General features: G+C 36.4%; 1 protein-coding gene across 1 annotated transcript in view; it reads left to right on the top strand.

The window, feature by feature from the left end:
• SLC9A9 (solute carrier family 9 member A9) overlaps nt 1-23520 on the top strand; it is a 218157-nt gene that overhangs the window by 103235 nt on the left and 91402 nt on the right. The window contains exons 10-12 of the mRNA XM_049802899.1: nt 15381-15494; nt 17334-17445; nt 22904-23057. Coding sequence (XP_049658856.1) covers nt 15381-15494; nt 17334-17445; nt 22904-23057 — 380 coding nt within the window. The remainder of the gene's footprint in view (nt 1-15380; nt 15495-17333; nt 17446-22903; nt 23058-23520) is intronic.

The raw sequence follows: 23520 nt of genomic DNA, 5'->3' as shown, positions 1-23520 counted from the left end.
ATTAACTTACACTGAAGGACTGAAAGTTCAGACTGGTCTTTGCTCACTGATGGACATAGTAGTGATTGCTTCAAATATTAATCTCCATACTATAAAGCAGACATGATTATCTCTGATTATTAAAAGTCATAATTTTGCAGAGGAGCAGCTAATATTTCCTGGAAATCCCTTGAAAATACATCAAGTTTTCAAAACGTTCTTAGGTCATTTATGATATAGCTATACATTTTCCAACAAAGAAACAGGCTAGGAATCAATCAGCTGATTGCTGGATCATAAATGGAGCTGTATTCCCAAGACAGTTTGGTGTAAATGGGTTGTGTTTATAAGCATATTAATTTAATGCTAATTAATCGTATTAATTGAAACAGGCTGACAAAACAGTCATGAAACATTTATTTAATTCCTTAAAAACTGTAAATCAAATCGTTATAGTCTCTTGACCCTAATGTGTCATCAAATAGCCTCAGTATGGACTTTAGACTTGATGCTGTTCCATCCATAATTATAGACTCACTTCTGAAGCAAATAGGAACAGGAGAGTATAACTAAAAAGTATGGCAATGGAGATGTCCAAATCTACTGAAAGCGAGGGGGGGGGGGGATAATAATCAGTGAATCAAAGGAGTGGTTCCTGAATAGCATCAGACAATGTTTAGTAGAAAGAGCATTGCACGACTAAAGGCAAAGAGGCGGCTGAAGTCAGTTTTTATCTCACTATACCCCAATGAAGCACCATCGCTGTGATCTAGTCATTCTGCTGCTTTTCTGCTGGCCTAAACATCTCATGAACAAGTTACAAGGAGACCTACACTCAGAATTGAAGCAACAAATCTCCTTTTTCTAGATACGTGATACAATGACTACCTTACAGGATTCTGCCATCAGCTATCTTTTCGTAAGAAAATAACGCACTGCAAATTCTACTTCAGTAGCAGAATGATTTCTGCTGAGTTTGTTGTTAAAAGCACATGCTGGGAACTGCAGCTACTGTTTTTATCTTTCTGTGAGAGAAGGGGAGTGGCTGAGTAGAGATGGCTATGTACTACTACTGCCAAAACTGCATCAATCTGCTGTTTGCGTGGGGTCCCACTCCAGATACCTAGCACCCATATTGTATCTGGGAGAAGCAGCCCTCTAAAATCATAGGGAGCAACAGCACAAAATGAAATGGGTTTAGTGCCCTTATCTTAAACCCTCCACAGTCACACAGGACGTGTGTGCGCCCTGTGGCTTTGGTCCTGCTATTTGTATGAGTGTTTAAGAAACCGAACAATTAGAGCTGTACTTCTAAAGCACACAGCCTATATTAATTTATCTCTGGCCTACTATTTTCTGTTATCAGACACTGGATTGTTTATAGATAATTAGCTTACACATTTAGGAAGAAAAGGCCACACAAATGTCAGGATATAATGGCTCTTACAATTCAGTCTCTTGACTTTTAAAAAATTGGAGAGTATTTCTAGACCAAGGAAGACCCTACTTACAGCAAAATATCCTCGATAATTAGCAAAGCAGCAACCACCACAAAAGGTGACTCATCCTTTTTAAATGAGCAGCCTAATTGGCAGCTGTTGTCATTTGTTCAGGACCTCAACTTAGGAAAAAATTACCTTTAAGGCATTGCAAGAGGTCAGATGTTTCCACATAAATGACTGGCAGAGAGAAAGACTGATAGAAAAGGCAGTTATCTTTCCAATAAGATTACCACCAGTACCAGATTCTAATCAGTCTGCATATGTGCTGTGCAGGAGGAATGTGTTCTTCCAGCACACTACAATCACAGTGCCTGCAGGAAAATTTCATACTAGAATGTTTTTTTCATTATCTTCTGAGGTATATAGCACTGTCTGATATAAGATAATGTATTTGATGGCTAATGCTCTGTCCGAGGATAAACTAGAAATTCTTTTTAACTAATGCATGGCACTCGGGTCTGGCATTCTTCAAAAAGTGTACAGGAGGTCCTTGCCAAAAGGATCCAATAAAGTCCAAATTCCTAGTTAGCATTAAACAGGTTGCATGCATGAAGTATTTTCCTCCATTTAAGTGGAGAGTGAGTATAAAAGTTAGCTCTGATTGGCACTGTCTCCTTCTGTCTCATGGCTCCCTTTCTGCAACTGAACCAAAAAACCCTTATTTCCAACTTCCTTGAACTCCTGCAAGTTCAGACTCAAAAGCAATAATACTGGGGCTTCAGGCAGTGCTGCTCAGGAAAGAGTCCAAGTGACCAAATTACAGTGGTCAGTAGAAAAGTCTGAAGAAGCAGCTATTTCTGATAACAAGAATAAGAAAACACAGCATTTGGGAAGATTTATTTGTATTGGAATAGTATTAGTATACTTTTGTCCTTGTTTTAGCCAGTTTTGCTTAAACACTCTGAAAGTTAGCTACATTGGAAAAAACTTGTTCTTGTTTTTTTGTATTTTACCCAGGTTTGGTTTTTGTTTGGGGTTTTTGGGGGTTGGGTTTTTTTGAGAGAGACAAGGCCTATAGCAAAACCTTCATTTGGTAGCTGTTCAAAATGATCAGGGAGGACATAGAAATGTCCCTGTTCTTTTACCTTCTGAGAGAAGAAAATGATACAGACATAAAAAGGTTATAAGCACAAGTTAAAAAAAAGAAGAATGGCTTATGCTGCATTTAGCATAAGGCTTTTAGGAATAGATACCTGAAACTGTAAGTAGAAATTTCTGCAAACTTTGAGACACCTAACTTATATTGAAAACAACAGAAGTCACAGTCTTAGACCCTTCTAAAAGTCCAAAAGCTCACGTGTCTCCGGATATTAGCTATCATTACAGCTCTAGCCTAAGTACCCTGAAGAGATGCAACCCCTCATGCTTGTCCTGCGCTTTCCCTCGTAACTTCCAGTTCTGCCTCCTGAGCTCTAGCTGCATCACAGGCATGCTGGCCAAGCCATGTATTCCTGAGCTGGACCATCATAGCTTGCTAACTCAATGCAACTCTACAGAGCCACTGGGTCTCTTACAAACAGGCTGCCCTCGTTTATAAATTGCCTTCTTATCTCTAATTGAATATGTACCACATGCATAGTGCTTGTAATAATTATTACCTTTAAAACGGATTGCAATTGACAGGAAGTGTACAACGAACTCCAGTTCTCTACACAGCTATTTTCTGTGTTTAGCAAAAAAGCTGAAGATTGGAAACATGCCAGATGCATTGTTTGACCAGATGTACCATAAGATCTTATGGAGCCCTGTAGAATAGCATAATGCTATAAAGAAAGCTAAAGCTGCTTACTCTATGGGTTTAACAAGAAGAATCATAACAACACAAGAAAATCTTGATTTCTGCAAAAGGAATTACGCTACCATGTCTTTCAATCTGAATTTCTTAACAAAATCACTCGTTATCTGACTGATGTTTCTGATCACTTAGCCACGCTAAAAGAATGTTAATCTGCAGTGTGGCTTTACGTGTGGCTCCCCTTAAATTTATGTGGAAATGCTGTAATCGTTTCTTCTCTGTTAGCTGTGAGCTACATGATGGATCGTAAACAGCTAGGAAACATTGCTACAAGTAAACTGATAACACTAGACTTTATAACTACGGTATATCAGTAATAAGCTGCATAATTTATGATTTATATCATAAATTAGCTGCTATCATATCTATAATACAGAAAATATTGGGTGTCCACATACAGAAATCATGTTAGAATATTCAGTTATATACTCCATTCTTTAGTCTCCATTTTTCCTCTCTTTTTGCATACCTGCTTTAGTGATTCCTTAACTGAGAATGTGCAGATTTACTCTGGCCTTGTTAGTTCTCATTAAGCATGTGTCCCTTTGTCATCAGCATTTTGTAAGGAATACCATATTCTAGTATCTTACACACGCACCCCCTATGAGTAAAAATAGTAGTTTGGACCTATGCAAAGGAGAACTTCTCTTAAAAAACACAGGAAAACAACTTTCCTTCATTTTGCTTAAGCACAGGAACTGGAAAATACACATGCTTAAATATAATTCATACCCTGAAGAAACCCAGAACTGTAGTGAAAGCAGTATTTCTACAGAGAAGCTCATCTTGTTGAAAAATGCTGTCATTTTTGATGCTGGTAGGCTAAGGAGCATAATGCCATACGCAAACCAGTTTCCAAAGGCTTCATTAAAGTTTTTACAATCTGTTTAAACATTAAACATTTTCTTTAAATATTAATAAAGTTCTTTGATTGTTAAGGTTATAGTTTACTCTTCACAGCAGAGTAGCAGATGCCAGCAGTTAGCTAACATATACCAATTGAAATTAAAACCTATAGGCCAAAATCTCATTGACATATGGAGAAATATGTAGTGAAATTCCAAACTAAGACACATGCTGTAGTTTCTTTGAAAGGTGCCCTGAATCACAAATGAGACTCTCATATGTCTTCATCTGTGTAGTGGAGTCAAACTGTATGGGGCTATGTAAGCTACTGCAGAATCAAAAAGCTGGTTTATATAACTATGCAGATCATGTTATAGTGTCTCTCCCAATCTTCTCACAAGAGGTTTGAAGAGTGACCTCTGAATTGTTTCTGCTTACTGTGGGTAACTCTTATCCCTAGTTTTTAAGTCTGCATCCATGCAAATATCCAGCCTTGTACCCCAGCTCTGTAAAGCACATCTAGATTTAGGAAAATTCAATCTAAATATGTAGGCTGTCAGATCAAGTGCTCTCCTAATCATTGCCACCTTTTTCATCATTGCAACTGTGGAATGCATAGGGATAAAAAGGAAACTAAAATCAGTCTAATCCTGGGCTATGAATATATTCTTGCATCACCAACTCTGCTGAAACAGCAGAGTACAGTTTAACATCACATACTTAGAGTATATATGATTACCTTTAGTTTAAATTATATCTTATTCAACTTCACATTTTGTAAAAGTTGACAATTACAACATTCCCTTAAACCTCTAGTCAGTCACAACTCTCTCATCTGAGAAATTGTGACACAGATAAAAAATAAAAGTAGGATTCTTCATTTAAGCCTTTCTTCATTTTTCATACAGGTAATCTAATTTAATAGAGTTTCATATCATGAACCAAAGCCCCTTGACTTTAATGAGATTTGGCTTATACTATAAATGAAGAGGTTCCGAATATAGTGATAATATAAGTAAAAACACTCAGATTCTTTCTTAGAATACACTTATGTCCTAAGCGTAATAATTTTATCTAACTTTTTCTTTGTCTGAAACACTGACACTTCACATTATTGTCTTAGGTGATTTTAGTACAGGATTTATTAATAAATTCTCTAATTATAGAATGAAGCTCTGGAAAACATCATCTGTTTTGTATTTCTATGCATAGTACATTATACTGCTAAATTGGAATGCAGTAAAATTTTTAAGCACATAGGTTTTCATAGCTTTTAATGTTGAAGGTATTGTTAATAGGTTCCTTTGTTATAACCCTGTGTTGTCTTACACTTGCCTATGTGTCAATGTGTTCATTATTGCTCTTACTATGAGGACACATTGTGTTTGGTGAAGAAATCTAGCTATTTCTTGCATGGTTAGATAGGTTAAATTGTGATCTTTATAGAGCATCAAGCATTTTGTCACAAAGCAGTCTGTGTGGTTTGGTAGCTAGCAGATTTACTGATGTTTTGAGGCCTCTGCTTCCCCTGCAAATGGCAATGCTTTTACCCTGCCCAGGGAATCTTGGGGCAATGGGAGGCCGTAAGGAATCTGAGCTGCTGTGTGATATCTGACATTACCAAACTGCTATTGACAAAGATCCAGTCTTGCAATCTGAAATATGTTTTATATATTCCTCCTTTTTAATTTATATGATTCTTGCATGATGACTGCTGATCCCTTGCAATTCTCTTTCTAGGGATATAATCTACAAAATTCCAGATCAGCTAAAAAACTGTACAAAAGCCTTGGTCAAAACTTTTTAGAAGTACAGAGCTAAAACTAAAATTCTCTCACAATAAGCTGCAAGAACAAAGTAAATACATGTAAATAAGGCTCTATAATAGTCTAAAGCACTTGCCAGCATCCCATCTTTTTGGTGACTGCACAGCTGTGTTTCCATTACATGATTAATGGATTTTCTACTTTCAAAAGAGACATTTGTACAAAATGGTAGCACAGTGCAAGAAATACTAAACAGCTGACTATAGCCACCTCTCTCTCATGGTGCTGTCTGTGGAAATAATTAAGGCCTAAAAAGCCCTTTGTCAAAATCTTTCAAATCTAAATCATGACTATGATTCAAATAAGCACCCTGTCTTTCCACATGTTTTGGTATCTATCTACTTTCATTCACCTAAAATAATGAAAATAGCATGCAAGTTTGAGCATCTATTTCAAACTTCTGACTTTTAATTCTGCTTCAGCCACACTAATTCAGGGGGATGTTGACCACCCTTTGCCTCCAGTGAACTTGAGAAGAGTTCCCAGTGTTTGAGAGTTCCAAACAGGCATTCAGCATCCTCAGAAGCACACAGTCATGTAGTGACTAATACTTTACTTGAGAAAACATCTCTCTTTATGGGGTGCCAGATGATACTTCCTTAGTCCACCCACCTTCTTCTTTCCTACAGATTCTTATCAGGAGTTTTTTTAAGGTACATTAAAGAAAGACTAGTTGCATCTTTTCACTACAAATACTTAATTTTATGTAAAATAAAAAGCATCCTGAGCTCTCAGATTTAAGTACAGTTGAAGGTGTATCTTAGTTTAGGATTTTTAATTTCTGCTTGGTTTACCATACATCTCTTTCTTTTTTTTTCTTTTTTTTTTCAACTGATATCAGTTGTGGGATTAGTAAAACATCACCAAGGAGACCACTACCAATTTAGTAGACCTGAAAACACTGGAAATCTTTACAATACTTTCTCCAACAGCTTCTATTCTATTGGTTTCAGCCAGACTCACATTATAGCCAGATGCAAACCTGCCCCATTGAAATTAATTATGAAACTATCATTTAAATTCAAATAGCCGTGGGCTCACTTCAGGTTTGTGTACACTTACTTTGAGGGTGAGATTTCACTTTTCAATCTTTGCTCCCTAACAACATCCAACTGCTGTAGCTTTTGTAGTTTTGACATTATTAATCTTTGCCCTGTTTGCGCTTAATACTACATAGTCACCTCCATTGCCTTTACACGTGTTATTAGTGTATGCAGACACATAGATATATGTGCACACATACACTCTGTGCTATATAAAAGGCACATATAAGCAGCACTGATAATTTCCTCTAAATTCATTTTCTCCAATTATCCTTTATCTGCAATTTTTTGATGTATTTCACAGATACAAGTGCAGGGTGTTAGGAAGCCCTTCACCACAGGCAATTATTTACTCACAGTAGAAGTACCAAGGTTGCAGCCACTTCAAAGCTAACTTGTATTTGATGACAGCTTTCTTGTGCTTTATCCACAAGATGGTCCTTTGTACTGTTTTCAAAAAGTATGTCACCAGCAAGTATCTGACATTTTCTGTATTTAAGAAACTGGACCTTTCCCACTTAATGTTCAAGCAAATCCCCCTCACATTCTATGTCTTATTTATCTCATCTCCATACAGTCTGCACTAGAGATTATATCTTTAAGTGTAGAGGACTGTTAGATGAGAAAAGTCATGTACTGTAATACTTAAGAAAAAAAAACGTGACACACAAAACCATAGTTGCTATTCATATTTCTCGATCTTTTTGTCCAAATGAATCAATTCTTGAATAGTAGCCTACATCAAGAGGCAGGGAAGCTGTTTAAAGATGATTGTAGAAATCAAATGGAAGAATTCCTCAGATTCCCACCCTAAACATAGAAGAGCAGATCAGTGGACCTACTAATCCAGTATCCTGCTTCAAAAACTGTTACTAGAATCTGCAGAGTAATTGCAAATAATACTGCCAAATATAACTATAGGGTAGCATTCTGCCAAGGTAATGTAGTTAGAAGTTGTCTCATCCGCAATTGGTCTTTAAGAATAATAAATGGAGCTTAATGTCATCATGATCTCATGCTATTCAACACCACTTAGAACAAGAACAGTTCTCAGAGAGAGGATGCTCTCCCTAAGTTAGAAAGAGTTAAGGTTTTGTGTCCATTCCCCTCCAGCCTCTATAAATAGACTTATAACAAAACAGTATATATGGGGAAAACCCTGAACAAATAACTGTGGCACAGAAGGTTATTTAGTAAACACTATTTTATCTTAGATTAGGCACTGAATAAAAACAAACCAACATGTCATCAGAAAAACACATGCAAATCCTGCTACTGTTTTCTGGACTAAGGTAAAATAGAGTCTTTCCTGATTTACAGTTCTACAGCATTTTTCCACGGAAGTAGTTTTACAGACTGTAAAGGGAAGCATCCATATGGGTAAATAGAAGCTGCAATGTCATTTGTATAGAACAGGTGCAAAGAGAGCAAGCATTTGTCCTGTAGTATGTTGGATTTGCAGTGAAATGGAAGTCTTATATTCATGAGCATCAGATAATTTTTTGCAGTCTTGATTCTTGCTGGAAAGCATGAAGAAAAGACACCGCAGACTTCATAAGAATCCTTTTTTTTTTTTTTCCTGATAGGTTAAAGGCCCTCATATTGGTTACTAGTTCCTAATATGTCAAAGTCTAACTGAATTTTTTTCCAACACCCAAAACCTGGCAAGGAAGGAAATTGTTTTTATGAACTCACTTCAAGAATTAATATTTGAGAATATTTCCTCTCAGCAAATTGAAACAGAATAAATTGCCTTTGTCCTCCTTAGAAATTGAATTGATCACTTGAAGTTAGGACTGTGATGGCAAGTCACAGAAAAAAAAACACTTGAGAGGGGTGAAAAGAGGAAGATGAGATTGATTTTGTGTTTTACTTTTGAAAAATCAGCAGCAGTTCCTCTAACATAAATGCAGAAACACAAAAGATGTATTCGTTCATTGCAGTTTTAAAGACAACCAAATTACATTGATAACATTACTATTTTTCTTTGACCAGAAGGAGAACATTCATATTTTAAAGCATCTAAGTTCCTTTGTTAGCTTTGGCAAAGCCACAAATTGTTTCTTTCTTTTGCTTATTTTTTTAACCATATAGCTCTTAACTGTCAGTGCATAATGTCCCTGCTTCCACCTGACTGGCAATTTACTGCCCAGGAAAGATGCCTTCCAAGGAAGTCTCTTTCAAGTTGTTCAGAATAGGTCATAAACTTAGACTTCAGTTTTATTGATATTATTATTATTTTTCAGCTTTTTTTATTCTTTTTCTTCTGCACATAGTTTATTCTCTGATTTCAGCTTTATAAGAATACTGGCTTAATCCTAGACAGCACAGGCTGTTCATAGCCTCTTCATTCTCCATTACCATTATCATCCCTCTATCAGCAAATGGAACAGCCATTAATGTTCCCCAAAATTTTCAAATTCATCCCTAAACACCACTAACTGCTAGCCAATCAAAAGTTCCTTACATCCTTTCAAACAATTTTCCAGCTACGTTCTATTATGCCCCATCTTGAACAGAATCCTTCCTTAATACAGAATAATACAGTACTGCTAAAGTAAACGTAAAGAGTTTTAACTGCAGTAATCCCTGAGCACATTATCTTGATACAACAGAGCACTAATGATTCCTCCTTCCTTTGTGCCTGCAACATCTCAGTTCAGGAATTTAAGATAAATAAGCACTTTGAAAATGGTTGTTTCTAGTTGGTGAACCAAATAATAGCTTAGATAACAAGCTGTAGGAACAACAGCATCGTCCTCTCTGTTTTGGCGATACCTTCCATTAAGGTGTGATTCTTGGGTTATTTTTAGGTACAACTTAATGCCTGATGTGTAATAGCAGAAGTTGGTTGTGCTGCAGCAAAAGGAGATAGTGATCTAAAAAGGTTTCCTCTCTTACAAACCGATCCACGTTTGAAAATAAAAAACAACAAAAACCCAACAACAAAGTTTGCAGGAACCCCCTTTCATAGGCAACTTCACAAAACTAATGGTAGAATAATTAATTTTTCTACAGCTAGATCCAAAGTCTGTTGAAGGCAACATATTAATTCTCATGAGGTTCTGAATCCAGCTATACTACCACAAGTTTCCTCTGCCCTCCATGCCTTACACGTATAAGAAATCAGTATATTGAGTCTTAGATTTTGAAGACAGTCAATTAATTGTCATTTAATTGATAAAATTGAATAGCAAAGTTCTTTCTAAGGATTAAATTGAATCCTGTAATCAATGACATTGATAGATTCACTGTTAATACGAACCAAACTAAGCTTTCATTCACACCTGAGGTCAAACCTTTTTAGAATTTCTGACTGTTTTACTTTTTAAGTCATTCTCCCTCTGTTTCTCATTGCTCCAAGTAGTTTAGACCAAAAAAATGTTTTAATTAGCTACCTAATTTTCAACATTTTTGGTTTAAACTTCTTTTGTCCAGCAAAGCCATTCAAGACGTATGGCATTTTTAATAATAGAAAGGATTTGCCTTGATGATGGGACCAACATTTTTTCTTTACTCTTCCTAGTCAGAAGTGTATTCTGTGCCAGTAGTTTATTCAGCTTCTCCCAAAGCTGAACTTTGGTGGTGCTGTGTAGGTTATGCCAGAAAAAATAATCCATACTGTATAAATGCAAAATATTGCTGGCCTTTCCTCTCCATTGGTGCTGCTGTTTTCCTTATTTCTTTTTCCTTTGACTTTCCCAATTCTTCCTCAGGCCTTATGAATCTTTTAAACCTCCCAGCTCTATAGGGAAATAGAAAGTTATTGTATGCCTTCCATAAATCTGTTGGGGTGAAATTCATTGAATTCAGGAGCAAAGCCTACTGATAAAAAAGGCCAGAATTTTGCCCCAGGACATAAAAGATCTTTTAAGAATCTCTCTCTCTCTGCTGGTGTGTTTGTAAGTTTACAGTCAAATATGCTTGGATATCAAAATTAGTTCCATAAACAAGTTTATATTCCGTCATAAATTTGAGTTACTTTTGCTGATTCTTTCATCTACGCATGTTGTTCTAGAAATGAGCATTATATTGCTATGCTGTGAAAATTCATTATAACTGTATAAAGGATTTCAGGCAAGAGTTTCAAATTCAAACCTCCTTTTTCTGATTTTGAAACCTCTAATCAAAAGAGAAAGATTAAATAAAGTAATTAGGCTATAATAAAAGCTTCTACAATCTCAGAAAAATTATGGTAGTCTGAATTCTCACTTTTTAATTCAAAATAGTTAGGGAAAAGCAATTTTCATCAACTATTGATTTATCAATATCCTTGACTTCATGGAACATTTTTGATAGCTGTATTTCAATTAGATAGCATTATTCAAATATAACAAATTTTATAACCATCATTTAACATTGACTGCTTGGGATTTTAATAGCTCTCTGTCACCTTCAAATCTCTCTTAAAAAGTATAATCAGTTTTAAATCCTAGTTTCCTAGCTGCTGTTGGACTATTGAAACTCTCCCTATTTTGATGTCATGCAAGAATATATCTCTGTAAGATGGAACTCCTAGATAGACGGTATTCCTCCATGTTGCTAGCAAAATCAATGCAACTGGAGAAGGCTTGCAGGTACCTGCAAGAGGTGGATGACATTCCTTCAGCAGGTATTAAGTGAAAGATTGTAATATTGCCATCAGTGAGTAAAATTCACTGAGTTTTGGTGGAAATAAGTTGTGGATGTAATTCAGCTTTTAGCCAATACCTCCATACTAACATTATTCCCTCGAGATGAGAGAATGCTGTTTGTAATTCTGCTCTTACCCAATACTTTCATACTAACTTCATTCCCTTGAGATCAAAAATGCTGTTCAAAATATTAGGATTTGAGAAATCTTACATTTTCCATCTCCCCAACCAAAGGGGACTGTGCAAAGAATATGTTCATTTTCTCCTTTTGATGCTTCTTTAAAGAATCCTATTTTTATTGCAGCTGAGATTGGAACTTAGTGTGTCCCATCTTCCAGGTGCACTAATTACTTACCTAGATAATCTCTCTAACACTCAGTGAAAATTTAAGTAGTTCCATAAAATGGATCAAGTTGCAAAACCCATTTTGGCATAGCTTGTTTCTCTAATTGGCTTGAACTTAACTGTGGGGGTGGAGGGAAGGAAGGAGAAGAAAAAAGAAAGCACTTTCATTAGCTTGCTTAAAAGATAAAACTAATACAGTTTTTATATCATATAAAATTTTTCACTTGAGTTAAAATAAAACATCGGTAAAAGATGAACTTAGTGGTTACAGCAAGGCTCAAGGTGTAGACAACCTGGATTGATTCCTTCCTCTGCCAGTGAGAGCTGAACTGCAAGTGGTACTTTCCAGAAGAATGTCCTAGCTTAAAACTGATTTTTTGCACAGCCCGCTTAGTACTTACAATGGCTGAAAGCAATAGAACCACCAAGCATATTTGGTGAATGATGTGTTTTTAAATACCTAAGTATTATGTCAACTTTAACAAACTTTTTAATATAAATCTTTCGTAATATCCACTTTTTACAGAGAAAATAACCAAAGCAAAGCAAATACCAGTTTCAGTGACTCACTGAGCTAAACACCTAAACCAAGTGCCCAGATTGGTTCTGAACCAGTGTTTTTGTAATTAATACTCTACTCTGCAATGTGTTGACACTGGTGATTTATTACAACTCTTACTCTAAAGCTATAAGCAGATTTATAGACTTTGTGGAGAGGTAGAAATGGCACAATGAGGTTTTTTAGTTTTATACAGAAAAAAACCTCTTATTACTATGTGTATATTAAAATGGTTTCTAGTATAATTTTCTGGTAGCCTTGGGGGAACTAATGGCAGCATATGAGCAATTTAATGCCAATTTCATTTAGAGTAGAAAGAGGTCAGTTATCTGTGTGGGAGGCAAGGGAAGGGAATTTATGGTTATAGACAAAATACTTTCAAGGACTCAGTATGTAGGATTCTAATCCTAACTTTTTTTTCTCTCCCCCCGCAAGTAGTCCTAATTGTAAGTACATATATTCAAGATAAGGGATATTTTTGAGTGGCATTTAAGCAGACCGAGGACCATAGCGTGGACCTGGCTTATGGCCGCTGAAAGAAGGGTGTTTTTCAGAGGCTAATGTGTATGGTGCAACTCCTCTTGGAACTGCTTGGGTGCCCCAGGAAATTATAAATTGCAGATTAAAACCTCCTATTCTTCTGCTTCTCATCAAAAGTTCTTGATGTCTCATCTTTAAAATGGTGACAGAAACATTTGAGTGAAAGGCATGACAATTTGGGAAAATGTTTCTATGGAAGCTGTTTCTTAACACGCTTTCCAGAAGATCTCTTTAGAATAATTTTTTTTGTTCTGATGGGATTTATGCTGCACAGTGCTGACAGTTAAGTCCTTAATAGAGTATCTCCATGGGCTCTGTATTACTGTTGAACAAAACACAGAAGCTGAATAAACATTGAATAAAACACTATGCTGAATAGAGGAATAAAAATGAAGTCTGGAGGAGGGTGTATAAGTTTCATGTTATATCTACAAGTGTCATGTTCCAGGCAAAGGCATTCAGATATTACTTCTTTTATGACAATAATTAGTTCTGAAGTTGATATTTTTTAATTTTTTTTTTTATTTACTGTTGAAGATTATTGAGAAAGAATATACAGCAAAAGCAACAATATAGCAAAATCTGTTTTCCTTCCAAAAATGTATGTCAACAAAAAGTTTGGAGAATACAAGAAAGAAACTTTAGTTTCAGAAACTATGTTTCTAAAATGCATCAATAGTAGCTTTACATTTCTTCAAGTCTTGAATGAGATTTTGTAAATGGAGAGTGAAATAATCATTCAGCTTTAAAACCTCTGGAGCACCTTTATCTCATCCAAACAACTAAAGTATGAAGTTGTGGCTCCTCATAGCAGTACCCTTCCCTCAAAAGATTTTTATGTATACACAAATATATGTATTTTTATGTATATATATGTAGAACCTGCCATGACACTCATGATACATTGTTTAAAGCATTAGAAAAATGTGTCAGATGACATTCCCACAAAGAAGTGGGATCATGTTTGCTCTCAAAATGGAAATGCAAAAATTTATCATAATAATTTCAATGGGTCACAATTTCAGGTTTTTTGACAACTGGTTTTTCTCATTTAAATTTAATTGAAGTAATTTAAGCCTCATAACTTGCAAATATTTCTTGTGTTTGTTTTCATGCTGTTCAGCAATGCATCACAAAATGAGGGCGGGTGTGCTTGGGATAATTGATGGTGCTGCCACGGGGTCTGAAGTATCTTGCCATATACTACTGGGGTTTATGCCATTTTGCTTCTGAAATTTGTTTTAAATAATGATTCTGACAGCTCTCATTTTTCCTTTGTTAGATATTAGTGACTGTTATTGGATATTTATTTTTAGAAGCACAACCATGTTACAAAAAATATATAAGCCCATTGAGGATGAGTAAAACACCTCCATAGTAACATTCAGGATAGTGATGTATGTCTGGTTGTAGACTGACTGACAAACTTTGGCCCTAATTCTGCATCGGGATTTGTTAGCATAGTCTCCTGAGCCCAAAAGTGACTTCAGAAGTGAAAAGACCTCTTTTGCTCTCCTCTGTAGTTATTTGGCAGCAATCATTGATTTTTTTCCAGAGATGGATAAATATGAAAAATTATTTTATTAGTTTTTATATAATCAGCTGCAAATACAATCAAGAACATCCTCTCAAGGCAAATGAATTTTGGCTTTGCTTGTTTTTTCACAGAAGAAATCCTACCATAATCATGAATTTTAGGCTTATTTTATAATACTTTAAAATGTTATCTTAAGTGGTTTGGTTTGAAATGAGTAACTGATATTGATGTCCATACAGTGCAATAAAAGTTTTCATCTGCAGGATAATATTCACGGTAATAAAAAAGATTGTGTTGTATTGTAAAGGCACAGGTTCTTAAAAGTCCATTTAGGGACTTTTTATTTCTCTCTTGGCAGTAGTGTACTGGGTAGTAGTACTGGGTATGGACCCAGTACTGCACTATGCATAGCCACTTGTGTAATCAGGGGCCATTTCCCAGGCTCACCTGTGTAAACACGAGTGAAGTTAAATTCCCCCAGCTTCCTTGCAGTTTGCATTGAGGCTTGTATAACTTACTTGCTGTTTATGTATTTTATCAGTTGTCTATGTCAAGCTTTCATACGCAAATCAGAGAAAAACATGCAAGCAACTATGATTTTTAAAGCTAAAAGACACTATATGTAGCGTATAGCAAATTAGATGGTTTTAAAATCCACCCTTGAAATAGGTGCAATTTCTGTTCCTTTCATCTTAATAGTTCTGTATTCCAGGGAACCTGGTGATAAACAGTAGTTCCAGACATGAGTCATAATTATGTTCTTTCTCTCTCAAGTTGTTCGAGTTCATGAATTTTTTGGCTGAGAACGTCATCTTCTGTTACATGGGACTCGCACTATTCACATTTCAAAATCATCTCTTCAATCCTCTTTTTATATTTGGTGCATTTGTATCCTTTGCTTTAAAGTATATATCTATGTACACATATGTAAATATATATATAGATAAAAAATGTGTACTCCGTGTGGGAAAAAAAAGTCAACAAGCAAACAATCAGTTCCTTAAATACTAAAAATCAATTTTTTGTCAAGTCCAGAGTCAATCATATTTATTACATATATCTTAATAGCTGGCTCAACGCACGTAAGCACATGGTCTTTAGACAGTTACTGTTTTGCAGATCTGCTGCAAGGCAAATAGCTTTGAACCAGCTGGGGAACTTTTGCCACTGGTTTACAAGTGGGGTGGGAAATTGGGATGTGCATTGGGACATATCTGTGGGGACAGGTGCAGGCACACACAATCTTGCTGCCTGTCCAGAACCAGTGCAGGTCCACAAACTGTAGAGCTGCCTCCAGACAGATGTGTGCCATAAGCAGAACTTCCCCAAAGCTACTGAAATTATATTAAGTCCTTCAAAAGAAAACAGTTCTGCATTGCTCAAATCTTTCCTTCTTTGTATTTGATATCCCTAGTGTACCTGGATTTATTTACACCATCACGTGCCTAAGAGACTGCGTCTTTAATTCGGCCACGGTTTCTCAACAAATCTGTTGCTTACTTGTACAGCGGTATTGATTCTTTTCACACTGACGATTTACAGAATTATTTTTTTGGCTCAGAGCAGCAGCCCTTTGCTTATAACTTTTTGATGAACTGTAACAGCTTTGAAAGTTGGGATCATACTGTTTACTTGCAGTAATTTTTATATGTAATTTCCAAATGAATAAATAAGAACTGCATCACAGCTCCCTTGGCAGCAGGTTGGTTCAAATGGCAGAGAGGACCCCCAGAGCCTATTGCACCCCACCACCACCACAAGGCAAGTGCAATACCATGTCCTGCACTCCTAGTGTGGGAAGATAATTGAACACGAGAGCAGCACTCAGCACCCCAGATGGGGACTGTGCGGCAGAGCGCTGCAGGGACCTGGCTCTATCATTTCCTCTCACTAAGAGCCAACAGACTGCAACAGGGTTGCACTGGACAGCTGAGGACAGGGCATGTGCAGCAACACCGGCTAATGCATGTTCTCACAAGTCCGTGGGAGGTTTAAGCAGCTCTTGGCCCCGCAGATGAGATACATACACAGCTTGCCACTCACGTACTTCATCTATTCTACAGCCCACAGCATGTTTCAGACTAAGAATGCCATAACTGAGCCCGGAGAGTCACAAGACGGGAGGATGGAACCTGCTAAAAGCACGTATAAGGAGCTCTGATGGTCTTTGTTTTAAATCTGAAATAGCCTCATGTTTCTAATTAAGGCAACTTTTGTGATTGTTCCACAGAGGAGTAGTAAAGAACTCCTTTTGAAAAATCTCCAAAGAAACAGGAAAAAATAAAAAAAGCAAAGTGTGCTGGATATAGACAATATGAATTGTCAGGAAATAAGAAAGTAATCGTGTCCAAAAGCACATTTATTCTTTGCAAATTGCTTCTCAAGGAGATAATGCCATCTCTGCAATTGATGACGGGCATTTTATTGAAGGACTGAAGATGAAGTCGCATGTGATACAAATGTGATGAGTAAAAGTAGAGTGACTGAAGTGGGATATATAATGATGAATATAAAACCAGGATGTCTGGGGAAAACAATCTCTGCCATTGCACAGTTTTATAATGAAATTGGAACCAGAAGGATCTGACATGTAAAATATGAAGGAAGATAATCTCATATTCATTTTAATTACACTTTTAAAATAACTTTGGAGAAACACTGGGTTTAAGTTAACTCTGGTTTTGTCAGTAGTTCCTCCACCGTTTTCCTCAACACCTTACATTTTAGGTGGCAGTTTTTGTAGCAAGAGCTTGCAACATATACCCTCTGTCTTTCCTTTTGAATTTGGGTCGAAAACAAAAGATTCCCAGGAACTTTCAGCACATGATGATGTTTTCAGGTAAGTGCTATTTTGGTATTTTTCCTGTCTACATTTAACAACTGACAAAGACAGCCAACTATCTCTAGAAAAAGCCACATCTATCACATAGAAGTCATTATCTTAAATCTCAAGATAGTCCCTTCAAAGCTACTGAAGCAAATGGATGTATTCTCTTCAGCTTCACTGTGCTCTGGACCTATTTAAATTAACTTTTTGGAAACCTACCACCCAGGAAGCTGGTCTTTCAACCCATTTTCCCTCATCTCTCTACAATTCCATGACAATTTGGCAATACCATGGGTTTACGTTGTGTTGTTTTAAAGGCACCTGTAGTATACCTGACAGTATGCTTATATACTGGCAAATAAATGTCCAACTTTGCAGGTGTTAGTACTGATACTCAAATCAGACACAGTCTTTGGCAATTCCTTGAACTTCAGGAACAGTTTTACCAGTTGAGATTAGGAGACTTTAATTCTACAGACCTTTTCATATGTATTCCAAACTGATATTTGAGTACTTCATTTTCCAAATTCAGATTTTGTTGTTTTTAAACTCTGGTTAACATTGTAGAATTAAAAAAAAATAAAAAATAATTCCAGAAGAGGGAGCCATGTTCTACTCTGATTTGTGCATCATCCCCTGGACTGTTAGAATCTCAGCTGGATTCTCTATTTTTGGACTTGCACAAGCTAGAAATACCTCCACTTGACTTTCTGATGCTAGTTAGGAAAAACTCGCTTATAAGCTAAGAATATTTGTTCAGTAAAAGACAGAAATACAGGTCCCCTGATGCCATTTATGAAATAATTTTCTAAAATTGGAAAGTCAGCACTTTTTTTTTCTTCATTTTCCTGCTTTTTGTACAAAAAAACTATTTCAAATTTTAATGGATAAAAGTTCTTGATTGACAGCCTTAATGTACACTGATCTATTTAGCCAAATAACAAGTAAAATACAATGCACCACATTTCAAGCTTCCTCATCAGGAGTACTTCACATCAGGGTGCCTCATTTATGCCTATATAATTCCATGTCTCCAGAGAGCAACACAGTAGTTCATTTCTATATCCATTCAATCCTTCTGCTAAAAGCTGCCACTGAAAATGTCAGCTAATACCAGCTAGATTGTAGTAAGAGGTGATGACGTACATCCATTAGGAACTGGCTTTCAGACTGCCTTCTCACCCTCAGTTGTTAGCCATGTAAGATGTATATGCAGATCACACTAGTAAAGCTAGCAGGTGGCCAGCTAGACAACAGCATGAAAAATAGCTTCTTATCATTAGTTATCTAGTTTCCAGGCTCCATTTTTGCTTTTATTTTTCCATCAGATAAAGTACAGAATTAAAAATCTTCTAAAATAGATCTTATTCTCCAACTTTTCTGTCCCCATTTTCTCCAGTCAAATTTCATTCTCCACAGAACTAGGAGCAGAAAGTAGCCTGCAGCCAACAAGTGAACGCGAGAACTCACACGTTAGCTTTCCAGTACAATCTGGCAGCTGAGAACTGAAAATAGTAGTATTGAAAACTTCTAAAATGTAAAAGTTAAAATACTTAGAAAAGTAATTTTTAACTATTTTCAAAGAAACACTGTGTTTTGTAGAGAAAAATGTCTTCACAACATTATAGAAAAGTAAATGGCATCATCTGCAAGTAGAGCAATAAGGACTGACTGCCTCTCACACTGCCAGCAGCTTCACACTTCACAGAACACTTACAATATGTGGCTTTTCTGTGTAATTGTACTTTTTAATATGCACTAAGATTTGTGCTTAGTTACCAATAACATTCTCATTTACTATAAACTGATCATACTGTATATAGTGATAAACAGAGAAGACAATGACTGCCAGAAGAGAGAGACGTTACTGATATGAGTAAACAGGGCATTGAAATTGAGTTTGGAGGAAGGTGCTTATTGCCTACACAAGATCAGCAGCAATATTCTGGTATAGCATCAGGTCCTAGTCAATCATGGGGAAAACTGGGCTTCACTCACCACAGCATCACACGCTCAGATGTAGAAAACAATGAATTTGGGGCAAGTTTTGTCTTCCATCTTATCATTACCAAATGCACCAAACATTTACTGCTTGCTTTATTGAGTTTTACTGCCATAATCACCATGCATATCAAAGTCTGAAAAAAGCAATTAAGGTCAGGCAAGTACATTGTTGATTAGCATTTGAGTATACCTTACTCTGCAAAGAATTCTACTGAGGTCATTAAGTTCTACTTTTTGGTGAGTATTAATCCATTTGAGAAAAGGTGGAAGAGTTAGGCTTGGAAGTGGATTATGTAGCATTTTGATTTATTACATTCTTCATCTGCTTCTGCCACTCCTCTAACACCACATTATGGAGGATGGATTTACTTTTACAGCTATGTTTAATCATGACTCCTGATAATATTCCATTGTAAAACAAAACTAGATTAGTCCTTGTATAATTAAGCCTGAGCTTCTCAAATTAAGTTCAACATCAGTTAAATGAGCAGGCCAGCAGCCTCTGCTCACGTGAAAAAGAAATATTTTGAAGTCTTAAATTGTAAGGGAGGTATTACTATACACTAGTGGTCTATGCTGCATGAAAAATGCCTCATTTCAGTTCAGACGCTGCTGTTACGCCTTTAATTGGTAATAAAATTAAAAGAGAAGGAAACTAAATGGATCCAGATGGACTTATTAATGGGAATAACATTCGATATTTGGGCACTGATGCCACATGACCACAAGGGGACTATTTCACAGGTACAGTACTGCACCTTCCACTCTTTTTCCAATATCTTTATTTACTTTTTACTGCGCTTTCCTCTTCTCTACAGCATATAAATCAGCAAGAGAGAGGCTTGTGGGACACAGTGCTACAGGGGCGGTTGCTGTTAATATAAGACATTACAGCAGCAGTGAAGTCTGAAAGGGTGGAACACAAATGCAGAAGAAAAATGAAAAAGAATGCCTGTGTACAGGTAGCTGCTGTGCAGGCATTTACATCTGCAAACTTATAAATACATGGTGGTGGGAAGTGTCAAAGTGAATTTCTCCAAGAAGATAGATATGAAAAGAAATCAGCTAAAGAGTAAAGAAAGCAAGGAGGAAAAGAGCAGAGAACTACAGTTTAAACCAAAACACCAGATCTACATACAGAAAGTCTCCTTTCCTAGCAGATTCTCTCTACACTACCCACAAACACTACTGCCCTCAAAGGCTCTTCAGAGGGATGGGTTCAGTGATGTGTGTTTGTGGAGTGTGAGCAAAGGATGGATAACAGCCCAATAGGGCACACCTTTCCTATCCTGTGGGACTCTGAAGCTTAACCCTGGAGGTGGTTTTCTTTGGAGGCCCTGACACATTAAAGAATATCTCATAAAGATGAATCCCTAATGGCTGGCATCGCTAGCAGAAAAATCTGGTAGGAAATCTGTGATAGAGCTCAGAGGATCAATGGATCACAGCACAGATTGTGGAGCTGCTGGCAGTGCGGCATCTCTGAAAGCTGAGGGAAGAGAATGTCTGCCAGTGGTTCATCAGAGCGTTTTCTTTTTACTGTGCCACTCTCTCCAGGTGTGGCTGAGGTACCAAAGTCCATTGGAGCCAATCATTCCATTGTGCTTTGTTAGTACTTTTCCCTGAGTTGTTAAGAGAAAACCTATCCTTCTTTATCTTCAGTCTATTTCAGTATCCTACCATCTTCTGAGGTTGTTAAAATTCTGTTCCTTCATTTGTGTTGTTACCTGGAATGTATTTTGATATATATATAATAGTGTTCCTTGCTTTTCACTGAGTGTTTACCTTTTAGGTTATATTCACCTGCTTCCCACTGCTTTAAGTTGGAAGCAAATGCTTTGTTTATTTATTTTACTTTAGACATGTTTTTAATTGAAAATTAATTAGCTCTTATAGACCATGTTGAGCCTTTTCATAAATGAAAAATGCAGTGAAGGCACTCACTATTTCTCTAAACTGATGAAATATCCAGTCCAGCACTCAAGAAGTGGAGAGTCCTAATGACATAAGCAGCATTGTTTTCCACCAGAATGTAGCCACCAATATTTTAAACATTTAATCTGGGCTAGTCATCTAGATTACCACTATAATGACTGGAAAAAGACCATTTCAACAGTGGTTCATTCCCTCCTCAAATACACGCTTAACATGAGCTGATATTTTTTTCCCATAAGAAAATAGTAAAGCATGTGCATCCTTAGAGATGTCTTTTGCATAAAAGCAAAGTCAAGGACAAGCCCACTTGTTGACTGCAGTGTTGTTTTCATAAAAGCAGAGATTTTAAACCTGCTGCCACTGACCATCTTCAGCTAGTGTAACTACAGTCTGGTACTTCCTTGCAGAAATGGCTTTGTGTTGTTCTCTGGATAAACTGTCCATCTTCTGTACTAAATAATTCACATTCTAGCTATGTAATCTTAAAGAACTTTAGAGTTCTATTACAAAAATAGCTGCATTTAGCAGTTGATTAAATGATTCTGCCTATACCATCAATGCCTTACAAGAGGTTTGATTATTAGGTTTAATCTCAATACCTGCAAAGTACGTTTTGGATTCAGTGTGTACTGTGTACATGTAATAGCCTTGCTCTCTACACTAATTTTCTGGAATTTTTTTCTGAAATCAAGGAAGTAAATTTAAACAGATAAATAAAAAGCATTGGAAAATATAGACTATTATTCATATTATGCATCCTGAGGGCTGGAGGCATTAGCAGGCTTTTTTTCCCCCTCTTTTTTTAAATGTGTCACTCTGTAAGGACCTCTTTAGTTAGCTTATTACTACCTATGGAGCTTTTTTAAACTCACTGTTAGCTGTTTTCTCCACGTTTGTAAGTTTTTGTTTATTCAGTCTCTGTAGGTGTATAATTTTACAACTGTTATAATATTTCAAGTACAGCAAAGGCTAAAAATCTACATTTATTCTGCATCTCCTTTTTAGATACTTAAAATCATCTTTTAAAAACTATTCATTGTCTTTAATTCATAATTTTTCTGACTGTTCTTAGCACATTGAAAGATTTGAAAGAAATTTTCTATTTTTGCAAGCAATAAATGGGTAGCCTATTTGGGTACAGATTTTAATGCCAACCCTCTTTCTCACTTGCACCTGATTTCATGAGTAGTCCCAGTGAAGTCAGTAAAACAACAGAGGGAATACATTTCTTTTTCAACATGCATAAAGTCCAGATTACTGTTTAATTTGCAATTATTCAAAAGAAAGAATTCAGTGAATGTAAAACAAATGTGTGATTATTATGTGAATATAAGAGTAGCTTCATTGTCCACTTCTGCAAAGTTGCTTACATTGCATGAAACACCATCCTTTCAATTAGCACAATTCAGCATTTTATAATAGCATGGTCATGGTCTGAAAATTCTCTCTACCCTTGGAATTGGGTTTCGGCTGAAAAGAGTAAGGTTCTGTTTCTCCATCACGTTAAGTTCTTCATTCTTGTCTTTTTTAGGTTTACGTGGTGCAATAGCATTTGCATTGGCTATTCGAGACACAGAATCCCAACCCAAACAAATGATGTTTACAACAGCACTGCTTATTGTGTTTTTCACAGTCTGGGTATTTGGTGGGGGCACAACACCAATGCTTACGTGGCTTCAGATCAGGTTAGTACTCTCTTTACAACATTAACCATCAAAATAGAATGCAATCACTATGGATCACTATGTTCCTATAGCTTTCTAAGGCTTACTTATATGCTTTTTAGTAGAGTTTTACAAGCACAAAAGAAGTATTTGGGTACCTGATAGAGGCTCCAGACCACAAGGAACAGTTTCTTCCCAAGTTCGTTATGGGTTTGGACCTAGGTCAGACCCATCCTTATTTCCTAAGAGTTTGTTTCACTACTGTTCCTTTTAAACACTGTGAATAAACATTAGCTGTGTCCTCCTCACTGTTGAAGAAAGAGCTATAAAGGCATATTTTGCCCTCATCTAAAAATGTGCATTTATTACACAAACATGTCTTAAGTAATATATTTCAAATTATAATGTGACTATATGAGAAAATCTACCTGCATTGGTGCATCATTCAGCCATTAATTTATTACTCATTATTTTATATATGTTC

The sequence above is a fragment of the Accipiter gentilis genome, chromosome 6 (genome assembly GCF_929443795.1).
Source record: "Accipiter gentilis chromosome 6, bAccGen1.1, whole genome shotgun sequence".
Lineage (NCBI taxonomy): Eukaryota > Metazoa > Chordata > Aves > Accipitriformes > Accipitridae > Astur > Astur gentilis.
This window is presented reverse-complemented; position numbering and strand designations above follow the sequence as displayed.